This window comes from Notothenia coriiceps, unplaced genomic scaffold (genome assembly GCF_000735185.1).
Source record: "Notothenia coriiceps isolate Sejong01 unplaced genomic scaffold, NC01 NC01_scaffold00030214, whole genome shotgun sequence".
NCBI classification, from domain to species: Eukaryota; Metazoa; Chordata; class Actinopteri; order Perciformes; family Nototheniidae; genus Notothenia; species Notothenia coriiceps.
Genome location: NW_011362915.1, coordinates 294,205 through 306,612, shown reverse-complemented (window position 1 = coordinate 306,612; position 12,408 = coordinate 294,205). Strand labels below are relative to the sequence as shown.

Genomic DNA, 12,408 nt, shown 5'->3' with positions numbered 1-12,408 from the left:
GGCCTGGTGAAAAGTAACCATGGCTCCCCAGAGTGGTTTAGTAGGAATTAACATAGTACCAAAGTCCTGCTCAATGACACTTGGTGTACATGTGTGTGTGTGTGTGTGTGTGTGTGTGTGTGTGTGTGTGTGTGTGTGTGTGTGTGTGTGTGTGTGTGTGTGTGTGTGTGTGTGTGTGTGTGTGTGTGTGTGCGCTTTGCTCTCTCTATATGTTTTCTGATGTAAGAATACTGATTAGATTAAACCGTTTTAGACTTCTTCATTTGAGGACACAATAAGTCATTTAGCCTCGCTACAATAAAGTGCATGCATATCTAATTCTGTTTATGTTCCAATGTATCAGGTGGGAACTTTAGAAGTGTAGGCCAATCAATGTCTGTCAATAAAACATTTTTGTACAGCTTTAGATACAAAAAAACCTTCAGATGTGATCACCCAGTCTTCTCAGTGGCGGTATATTGTGCTTGCTTCTCTATCTTGCTGATTCAAATAAAGCTTGTTGGCACATGGAAGAAGTCAGATTTTAGGTAGAAATCTCCTTAGTTTTATGTAACAACTACACTTGGTCAGGTTAAGATAAAAATAAAGGATTTTGGTTGTAGTAAACCTTTTCTGTCAGGAAGCCATACATACAAAACCCCCAAACCTCCCATGTCAGGGTTGTGCTCGGCTCTTGATTAGAAAAGAAGAGTTGCTTAAGATGTTCTTTGACGATGAATCCAGAGTTTTTTTCATTTTGGCATTTACTTTAGGAAGTAGGTCAAAGGTTAGATATGGTGTTCAAGTTCAAAAAGGTTTTCAAGTAACTCAAAACAGCCATCACATACACCTCGCTTGAATCCTACAGTTCCCATAATGCAACTCAAATTGTGTCTTTCATTCAAGTCTCAGTACTTCCAAAATAATACTTACTTTAAACTCCACACTTTCAGTTTGTTAAGCAAGATTTCTGTTAAAAAAAGTTAAACGTCTTGGCTCAATCTGAGTCAAGACGGCACATTTTATTTTATTGTATTAGTCTACTACTACCACACTACTATGTTTTATTTGTTTCACTCTTTTAAAATAAATGTGTCCCAATTTCTCTGAACCTTTTTTTCGACTGCAGCTTTATATGAGGGAAATAGACATAATTACACCTTACATCTACCACTGTTTTATACCTGTGTATAATTTTGTTGTAATTTTCTTCTGGTGATGGTCTTATTGGAGGCCCACAGCTCAAGCTTGATTTCTTTATCACTCCTAGTTCATAAAATGATATCTTTATTATTCAATTCAGGCAGTTTGTATTATTAATGGAGATAATGTAGCTTCTAATTTTCATAAATCAATTTCAAGTAGTCTTTATCTCTTTCTCCATATCTTGTTAAATCAGCAGTCTTCATTCATTACCAGTCACACATCTCAGTCATGTCCTGACTCTGAGCCAACAGTAGATGGCAGTGTTTGTTCATGTGAGCAAATACTGAGGATGAGGAGGAGGAGGAGGAGGTCCTGTCCTAAAATGCCCTGCATTGTTGCCTTCAGGTTCCACTCAGCCATAGACCATAAAGGAGCATTAATTACAGAATGACACACCTTTTGAGTACTTTGATCAGCCATACCTGGCAATTGTTCTAGAGCTATAAAAACAGCAAGTGGGTCAATGGTGAGAAACAATTGTGCAACATTTGCTCAAGCACACTGACTGAGGATGAACAGAAACATAAAAATAGTATTATGTGAGAGAAAAGGGAGTGAAATGGTCTGATGTAGCAGCAATGCAGCAGAATCATGTAATTAGACATCCTTTCAAAAATCCTGTCTAAAGATGCAAACGTTATATGAATACAAACACAGCAGATTACATTGGTCCAGGGCTCAGTGTAATTAATTAGCTGGATATATTATCCTTCCTTACACAATTGTGCAGCACTGTCCCTCTGTTATGTATTCCACTGTGCACACAGAAGGTCCTGGCAGCTTATTGCATGAACGATTGATTATCATTTTAATTGCAGAGTTTTCTATTTTGATCCTACTGGAACCGCTTGTAAGCATGCTCATTTCATTATTGCTTACCAACACGATTCTACCCTCAAGCACCTGCTCTCATAATGGCATAAATATGAATGGCCTTTACACAAGATAAAACAAGTGAGTGTTTGCACTAGCAGTTAGTGACTTTTCATTAAAACATGTTATTGCTGAGGTGTGCATACAGATGGACATAAAGTGACATGGAGTTAATGATAGCAACATATATGGAATCAAAGCATTATTACAAAATGTACCAGTCGGTCAAAAATCACACTATAATTCTTCCATTAGATACATTGGTGGATGTTTACGCAGTTTCGATAATGCATTCATACATTTACCCGCACCAAAAGCCAAGCATTTTTTGCATGGAGTTTGTACTGTGTGTAAGCTCATGGTCAGCCAGTCTTTATGACTATGGAGTTATTTATGAGTCTTACTCTTCTTTTATATGTAAGATTGGAGGCTGCAGCAAATAGCTTGAATACATTAATCTCCCTCTGAATGTAGAATATCATCTCCTCATTCAAACACAAAAGGGACAACGGTTCTGAAAATCACTGATGAAAATCACTAGTGAATTAAAACATATATTTAACCACAATTGAGACACTCATGTTTGCCCATTTAACAAAACCTTTTTTTTAGCCTCAAAATGAATAAATAATTTGAAATAGATCCCAAAAACAATTCAGAACTTAACAGGCCAGTGTAAGAATAATTTTAATTCCTTTGGTGTCTGCAAACACTTGCATTTAAACAACATTAAAAGATGTGATATACCTGTCAGGCTGAAAAACAAAATTGACATAATAGTTTAAGACATTTTTAAGTGGGTTAAAAAAATACTACAAGTACCAAAGTCACAGTAAGTGAGTTAAGGGAACACTGAGGCACACATTTCACAGGACAATGAACCCATCACAGAGGGGTGATGAAAGAAGCGTGGGGAGAAACAAAATCACCTAAAGCAAAGAGAAATAACATATGTATGCATTGCAAGACAAATGAAGGGTAAACTAAACAATGACATCACTTAACAGGTTAAACACTTTCTGGGATGTTACAAAAATAAAATCCTGGTAAGAAAAAGGGAAAAAACAACACTTCACTCAGAATGTCGTGGAAACACCATATCAATATAATTCAACATACATCATCAAAACTAAGAAATTACAATTATTTCACTGTTCTCTTGAATTAGTAAGCTAAGAGGACTGCTTGAACTGTGCACTCCCTCCTTTTTTAATCGGTTTGAGCTCTACAGTATCTTCAGGTTGAGGCACTTGGAAAGAATATGATTGTACTGAGTGTAGTATATTATGTACATTTGTTTTTATTTGTGTGACTTTAAATCACACTCCTTCCAAAACTCCTGTGCTTTAGCCTTACAGATGTTAAAAAAGTCAGATTTGCTGTTACTGAAACTGAAAGTCACATGGTCAACATGATCTCTTATTCCTCTCCCAACAAGTGAGTGAATGTTAAAAACGCATAGCAGTACAGAAAAATGTTTTTCAGATCATGAGGAGGCCATGATAACCTAGTTACTGATGCCAGATCAGTATTTAGGCTCCAAAGCTTGATGACTCTGACCCAGAAGAAATGGGCTGGGCCTAATCTCTGATCTAAAGAGAGAAGTTGACCAAGATTAGCCTGGCAGGAATCCATCCAACAACACTGAGGTCAGTGCAGGGAATGTGCCGGAAAACTGCTTTTTATTTTCCTCGTGCTTCCCCAAAAGCATCCTACTCTCGCCTCACTAAAATTAATGCCCTCAATACGAAACAAGGAAAGAAAAAACTGGAACATTTTGGAGTCTTCCCTTAAAATGTATCCATGAAACACTTACTACAAAATATCATTTATGAAGCAGATTCACAACTAACCAACGCTACATTTCAATTAAAGGGAAAATAAGATGAATATTCACAGTCAAACATCATTTAGTGAGTTGTGGGCTCATTCTTCCAAAAATAACAAACACCCTGCACACACCGTGTATCACAACTTCTCCATCCCTGGTCCCACACAACACTCCACATGTTAAGAGAACGACTCGACGACACCGACGGTCCCTCTGCTCCACCAGCACTCTGATATAAGTTAAGGCAGGCTGGAAATGTCCCGCTTTGGGGGGGGGCCGTCCGGTTTGCAGGCGCCGCCGTTGGCTTTGTCCTCGAAGATCAGCACTCTGTGGAGGGAGAGAGAAATTCATTAAATAGCAAATAAAACACAAAGGCAATTTTGAAAAGAACACACATTGTCCATACACTGTACGATTCATTCCAATCTAGATCTTTATAATATAAGTGGTTGATTACTTATTTATTTCTTATTAACCTCACAATAAAAGCAATCAATCATGATGCTAATTTTATTTCATGTTTTTCAATGTGATGACATTTGTTGTAAGCGTTTTATTAAAGTAAGGGCTGCAACAAATGGTAGTTTTCATTATCAATTTATATATATTTTTTGTACAATTATTAGACTTATAATTTGGTCAATAACATAAAAAAAACAGACATAATTTGACCTCTTCAAATGGTTTTGGGTGATTTTGTCTTGTGAAGCTGACAATGGAGCGGCCCGACCAAGCAAGGAGGCAGAGGCAGAACGTCCAAAATACCACCAGAACCGCGGTGTTGGGGCATTTATAACTACTCAGATGAACCACAATGGATGACACACAGCCTCAATCCTGCTGAACATGTGCACACCGTCACCAACCACAGGGATCTCCCACACACTACCTGCCAAACAGCAAAACCCCAGAGCCTAAATGCCCAACCCAATCAACCCAACAGGACACAGGTGAGGAGGGAGGAGACAACACAGGGCACCAGGTGCACACAATCAACGGCAACAGACAAGGGGAAAGGGGAACACATTTCAAAATAAAATACAATAAACACTACATCAATCAATAGTATAAATTGTATACAAATATGCACATATGCAAGGCCCGAAGCCATCAGTCCATAGTTACCTTCGTCACATGTCTGCTACTTGATCACAATTTTTGAATTTAAATAAATATTAAAAAGTCAAAAATCTATAGAGATATCGGTTAATTAGCACACACGAGTAAAACAACCAGCAACAATTCACTATGTATATTTTCTACTTTCTTGTATATTTCTAGTCTTTGAATTGTTATTGTACAATGCCTTGTCTTTTTATGCTGCTGCAACACAAAACATTTCCCAAACTGGGATCAATAAAGTAATATCTTATCTTAACGCTTCTGTCAACCGACTACTTAATAAATCCACTGAAACTAGTATGTATTTAAACATGCAGAGATATAAATACTTTGTTTAATGCCCTCAGCACCATGGAATTGTGCATACAGAAATGTAAAATATAAAGAAGGCCGTAGTAAAAGGACGTGAAAAAGACAAGTATACAGGCAGGATGTGTAAGAGAATACACACAGAGCCACAGCTACAGTGTGTGTGAGCGCTGAGTGAGAGGAAAGGAATGAAGGAAAGCACAAAGGGGAGTGAGGGGAATGCTGGTTCAGACTGAACACAGCGGAGTGAGTGATCTGACGGGAGCTATTCAGGGCGAATGCCTGTCTTTAATTTCCTTTTTTGGAAAACTCTGCAAAGCTCCACTAAGCTCTTAAGGAGCCATGATCCCAACCACGAAACGGCCACTCAGCGACTCGGAGCCCGACCAACACACTCTCACTTCTTCTTTTCCTGCACACTGCTGGTGTCCGCTACACGGAGCTGCCTGCAGTCTGTCAAAGCCCCCCCCCCCAGTCACTGATTTATCAAACAGCTCAAATCAACTGTTTTGGAAAATCAAAGGGTACATTCTGTTATTATTCTCTTACTCTATTTTACATGTACATAGTTGACTTATTTCTTCGTTGTAATTGCCCCTTGCACCTTTGTATCCCCTGCAAGGTTTGATTTTGTATTTGTTCTTGCATTATTATTTTTATTTCTGGACGGTAGTAGGTGTGAAGTCCTTTTCTGATATTACCAGACACCTCTAGATATTCACTAGTCAATGAAATCCACATTACTCATGAAAATGATCATTGTGTAAACAAGTTAGGAAAAAAATAAATATTGTGATACATGAGCTCCTTCATAAAGCCTAGCTCTACATATAGGATTTAGATTTTTTTTGTCAAGATCCCTCACATCTGTTTACCGATAATGGTTGTAGAAAATATAAAAACGATAAGGCTCATATTATGGAAGTCTTTGTAAAAAAGAACTAGTGTGAGTGAGTGAGTGTCCTGCCTACATAATTGCACTAATATAAACTCTATTCAAAAGAAGAAGTTAAAAAACTGGACCCAAATTAGGAGCTGACCTCAATCAGTTTCCTCTGATTGTAAGAAGATCAATTGTTGCCGTGCCAAATGCAGCAAACATATCTGTTCTAGAGCGTATTGTCCCCTCAACGTCTCCCCACTCTCTACTCTCTGGAGACAGAAACAGCACACAAGAGAGGCTTTGTAGACTCAGATATCAGAGAAGGGAGCAGCAGGATGCTTTATGAAAGCCTTTAACCAATGTTTCCTTTCCTAATCAGATCAGTGATTACGCATGTACATATTTCACACACTACAAAATGTTTGTAGCCAATACAAGCTTACTCAAATCTACTTTTCTTTCATATTCATATACCATTTGTGATGTTTCAGTACAGTGGATCTATAAGAGATAGCCAACTCCACAATTCTCTAGATTATTTTGGTGTGAGTTATCCAATTTTCGATTTTGTTGAATGCTCTCTTAAATTTGATTTAACAAAATTGCCCTCTTGTAATGCACAAAGCGCCACAAAAATACTAAAACTCAACAGCAATGTGCCTTCCTTTAGCGAAGTGATACCTTTGACGGATTAGGTTGGGTATACAGAAAATAGTCCCCATGTTAAACTGCTGTCAGTAAAGTCTGTGGATTACGTTGAATAACTGGCTCATCATTTCTTAAAAGAAACATTAAAGGTCTCCTATCATGCTATTTTTAGGCTTATATTATGGGTCTCAGATATATACAAATATATAAAAATCTCTATTTCAGGCCTGTTAGAGAACTGCAGGTTCGGGTCCTTAGCTTGAAAACAAAAAAAAGAGGAGGGGGAGCTTGTGCCTGCTCAGAATTCTACAAGATACTCAGCTAAATGCTGCGGTGATGAAACGCCATATCATGTTCCAAACCACATCTGAACATTCTGAAACAGTATGGAGCTCAAAGGCTTTTGCTCTTGCAGGTTTACCACAAGGTGAGTTCCTTTTTTTATTTCCTGCTTTTTTACACATACTCTCTCCAGTACAGGTTAGCTCTGAGTGTTAGCGATGCTTGCTAATGTAAACAAAGACCATATTACGTCCAAAACAGTCAGGCATTGTTTCTGATGATCAGTGGGTCCACATTTCCGATATTACGTCATATCGGATGCAAATCTGGATTAGGTCCGTTGTACCCCCATTTTTAGAGATTTGGGTACGGAGGAAAAGAGAGAGGGTTTTATTTTCTGACACTTTGTGAGACACATATTTATGTATAAAAGACATCAAAAAGTGCATTTTGCATGATAGGTCCCCTTAAAGTGGAAAATAAATGAATAACAGGCGTCAGCTTTTTCTGAAATACAGGGTCCATCTTAAATAACTGGGTAATGATTTCTGAGAGGGGCATTGCTTCATCCTCTTAACTTCAATGCTATGTAAAAAATGCTTCGACAAAAACTGAATTAATGACAGACATAAGCTTATTTCTGAAATACAGGGTCTATCTTCTAGAAAGCTACCAAGTGGACTGGAGTGGCGGGGAGGGGATGAAACACTTATAAATGGAGGCTTGGGGATTATTGAATACACTTTTGAAATATGGTAAAGGACAAAAGGTAGAAAAGTTATGCATTTCCTCTGCTGGGTGATTTTGGGATTATGAGGATTTGTCTAAAGGCTCCAGCATTGCTCACATGCTGCAGTAAATACACACTTTCTCTTTCAGTGTGACTCAATGCAAGGCTGCTTTAAAAAGGCTTAGACTCACCTCACTAACCCGTGTGAGAACGGAAATAATATACCATATCCACTATAGCTATTCATTTCTATTGTAAAAGTGGAATTCGCTTGAAAGAATCTGAGGTTATCTGGTGTTTTTGTCCTATGTTACTGTGGGGTTGTTAAAAAAAAAAAGAGACAATAACAGAACAAAAAGTTTTCCATTTAAATACATAATTGAACATATAATAATACTCTTATTTTCATTCGGTTGATTCCTTTTTTAAATATTAAAGTGTCCAAGTTAAGGAAGGCTTTGTTAAAGTTGCCTTTTCTATACACATTTTGACCTAAATTCACCAAGAATGTACTTTTGCCACCATATTTAGGAGCTTAGTGGTCCATATTTCCAGTGGTAAAAGATATTAAACGTGTCTCCCTGGACTGTCAGTGGTTAATCCGCTGCAATCAGTTACCTAAGCTCCTGATCCCAGCTCAGGATAAGGATGGGTCAACTATGGATAGGTTTGTTGCTATTGAGATTAACGCAGCTGGTGTTAGTGACATCATCATTAGTCATCCCAATATCCCCTGCTGCAGGAGGAAACAATCGGCTGACACGACACATGATTCACATCCCACACACACAGACCCACAATGCAGCAGCAGGTGGCTTATAGACATCATTTAACACAAAGGGGGTGTGACAAATGTATTACAAGGAAATGTAAAATACTCGCCTGTAAACATTAAGCTTCTACTATTCATACAGCATGTGATGCAAATGTGTGAGGGTTACAACCATTGCCGGAAAATGTATTTACGGCAGTTCATTTTTAAGATAAAAATGATGGACTTAACATCATTCATTTACTTGATTTTCTTCAAGCGAGTGCATTAGAGCTGATTCTGGAAAACAGAAACGCAGAGTATAAATTTAGGGCTTTTATTTTGAAAGGAAAGAACTAAAGGAGTGGATCTGATGCGCTGTCAGCGTGGAAAAGAATGGTGCGCTTTGGACCAAGATCCTATGTTGGAGTTTCATAATCCAAATTAGTATAGAGGAAACTCGTAACACTTGGCCACGAATTTCTTAACGTACTGTCCATTCTGCTTGATGCCTTAATCTGCGGAGTAAATGATCCGAAGAAATCGACCTTCTCCCGACGAAAGATTGCTTTTCTTTTATTTTCTTCACGTTCAGTCTACCAAGCCTTAAATACTTATAGAAAAAATATAATGCTGTTAAGATTAATTGGACAAAAAAACCCTTCTTCTGTGTAAAGGCCTTGACTCTGCAAGTGTGTAAAAACTGTTACTTACAGTTTGAGCACCGCTGAGCGCTTGCCCAGCATCATCTTGACGAAGTCTCTGTAGTTGATGGTGTTGCTGCTGCCGCCCGTCACCTCCACGATCATCTTCTTCAGCTCCAGGTGGGTCTTCGGGACCCCCATCTTCTCCATCGTCCGCTTCAGACCCATCATATCTGAGGAGGACCAGTCACCAGGTTAGATATTTATCAAGGCGCAAATATGTATTCCTTACAAATATTGGACTGTAAGGAAACCACAACATTATCGAAATGCTTAGTTTTACGTATCTTAAGCATTTTGAAAGGGGACATCAGTAATTCCACACATGCTCTGTTTACTCTGTATTACGTGGAGAACTAATACGGGCCTGTACATCTCAGTTGTTACAATGGAAATAATGTAGTTTTAGTAAGGTTAAAAAAGAAAAAACTTGATATCAGATGGGGTTTGGTTGTGTTTGTCTGTTTAATGAGGAAAATTGGTTTTGCAAGTTTATTTTGTTTATTTAAAAACACTAAATAAAAGCTTGGGGAACATATTGAACTTACCTCTGGAAAACAGAGATGAAACTACACAAACCTTCCCAAATACATGAAATGTATATTGTTGGTTGTTGTTGCGACATCAATCAGTTGGAAAGTTTTAACATACTCTATTGCCCAACTCTAATTTAAATGCTGATGAAAGCACTAGAAAAAAGTTAAGGGATCACCAAAGTATTTCAAATTCATCTTTTGGACAGCATGGACATCTGCACCTACTGTTAATGCAAGCTACTTATAGTTGTTGAGATGTTTCAGATTGGACCACAGTGGGGGACCAAGCAACTGACATTGCCATCTGTTAGCCGCTAACGTGGCTACAAACGACACAAGTTGACATAAAGGACAATCAGCAGCTTCTCTCTACCTGCAGACAGACATCTGCTCAGGAACACCCTCACAGCGGTGGACAGTATTGTCTTACACACACACACACACACACACACACACACACACACACACACACACACACACACACACACACACACACACACACACACACACACACACACACACACACACACACACACACACACACACTATCTGGTACAGTTGTTGTTGTTTTAGTGCAACTATAACTCACCTATCTCTCCTTGGTCATTCAGGTCAAACTCGGCATATTTATCTGCAAAACAAAACACACACAAGGGATTATTATACACACACACACACACACACACCACATCGCCTTCAGCAACATTTAAACAAAGAAATCACCAGCTGGCATCTTACATGTCAGCAAAAGTGTTAACAGAGACCTCAGTGTCTAAAAGGACAGGCACTAACAGCTGATGATGACAGGTGTGTTTTTCTGTGTGTGTGTGTTTTGGTTGTCTGTCAGTGGTCAGCAGCTGAGTGGGGTTGACATCGGAGACAGATTAGAGTGAGAGGGTCAGGAAGTTAAAGGAGAACTCAGAGTTCAAACACAGCAATAAGGAAGGAAACCAAAAAGGCTTGGCTGGACAATTTTAAGACTTGGATACAAATGTTGCTCTCAGTCACAAATGAAATCTGGTGCTACTAGCCTGCAGAAAAAACACTTATGAAGATCCCACATCAATGAAGTATAATATTGCAACTTTTCAGAAGGTAAGAATTGCATTTGGAGCCTTGTTGTTGTTCTAAAGATGTGCAAAGAACAATGTAAGTTTCCTGCAGATGGCCATTAAGCTTAAAGGAATAGTTGGAACGTGTTTTAAATAAAACTAGTTATCTTCCCTACTAAGAGTTATACGAGAGGACCGACAGCACACTCATATCTGCTGATAAATAAGGAGCTGGGGTCAGTTAGCTTAGCATAAAGACTGCAAGCAGAGGGAAACATGCTAGCCTGGTTTTGAATGATGGTTAAAGAAATAGCGGACACAAGCGATCGTGTTATGAACATTTTCACTTTGTAAGGGGATGCTCGTTAAACAATTTCTTTAAATGGGAAATATGTTTTCTATACGTCACAATGTATTTTGTAATTTTAAATCAATACTGACAAAAGAGAAGAGGAGTAATTTGACTAATCTCATAATCAACCTTTAGGCATTCCTATTACGTTCATTATGCGGTTATCTTTAAAAAACAAAAAGAAACATTCCCGCTTCTTCCTAAATTTCAGTATTCTCTTTTGTCAAGAAGACCACTTTAGTCAGATTACACTGATTTCTGTTGCACAGTGAAAGCTGTGTGTGTGTGTGTGTGTGTGTGTGGGGGAGAAAGAGAGAGGACTGTGTTAACTGTGTGAACCCAAGGGGAGAGGGACAGGACAATGCTAACCCTGTCTCTGAGAAAGGGGCCTCCACACACACACACACACACACACGCATCTACACACACACATGCATCTACACAAAAACACACACACACACACACACACGCATCTACACAAAAACACACACACACACACACACCAAGCTTTTGAGAGGGCCACTTGTCACAGAGCAGCCTGTTGATCATCTGCAGACACAGAAAATGGCTCGACCAAATGAAAATGTCTTTAGCGCATCCTCCTGTCCTAAATTCCTTCAGCAGAGGATGTAACAAAATACATAACAGCCATTTTATGACAAGATTTGGATTTGTATCTCTTTCTGTTTGACATCATAAAGATGTCTGCGATACAAATGTATTACATTTGAGTTGTATGGTGGTGAGTTTGAATACTTAGAGTTGTGGCAGATATCATTTGAAGGGGCTTTTCCATTTAATAAAATAGAACAAACCCTGGTGATAAATAGTTGAAATAACTTCCCCTGCCACTGCCCGGCCAACAGATAATAAACAATGAACTTTTTTCCCACGCTTTTAAAATGACACTGATCCTACAGTATGGCCATAAAAAAAACACACCATGATTATTTAAAAGGAGGCCCTGTTGTGCTTTTTGGGGGTTTCCCTTTCCTGGAGTGTGTCATACTGAAAAGAAATACAGTATGATAAAAATAAAGACCTTTTAGAACATTAAAGCATTTAAACATGTCACAGTAGAGAAACAAAATACGAACCTGAAAATAAGCATATTAGGGCCCCTTTAATAAAACATTTTTTTTTTTTTTTT

At 38.4% G+C, this 12,408-nt stretch overlaps 1 protein-coding gene across 1 annotated transcript in view; it reads right to left on the bottom strand.

The window, feature by feature from the left end:
* Positions 1 to 2,729: 2,729 nt before the first annotated feature.
* The window catches only part of aif1l (allograft inflammatory factor 1-like), a 13,537-nt gene continuing 3,858 nt past the window's right edge, over positions 2,730 to 12,408 (bottom strand). Inside the window, exons 4-6 of the mRNA XM_010787253.1 lie at positions 10,444 to 10,485; positions 9,329 to 9,491; positions 2,730 to 4,216 (exon numbers count right to left, since the gene is read on the bottom strand). Of these exons, the coding sequence (XP_010785555.1) occupies positions 4,129 to 4,216; positions 9,329 to 9,491; positions 10,444 to 10,485 (293 nt within the window). The 3' untranslated portion in view covers positions 2,730 to 4,128. The remainder of the gene's footprint in view (positions 4,217 to 9,328; positions 9,492 to 10,443; positions 10,486 to 12,408) is intronic.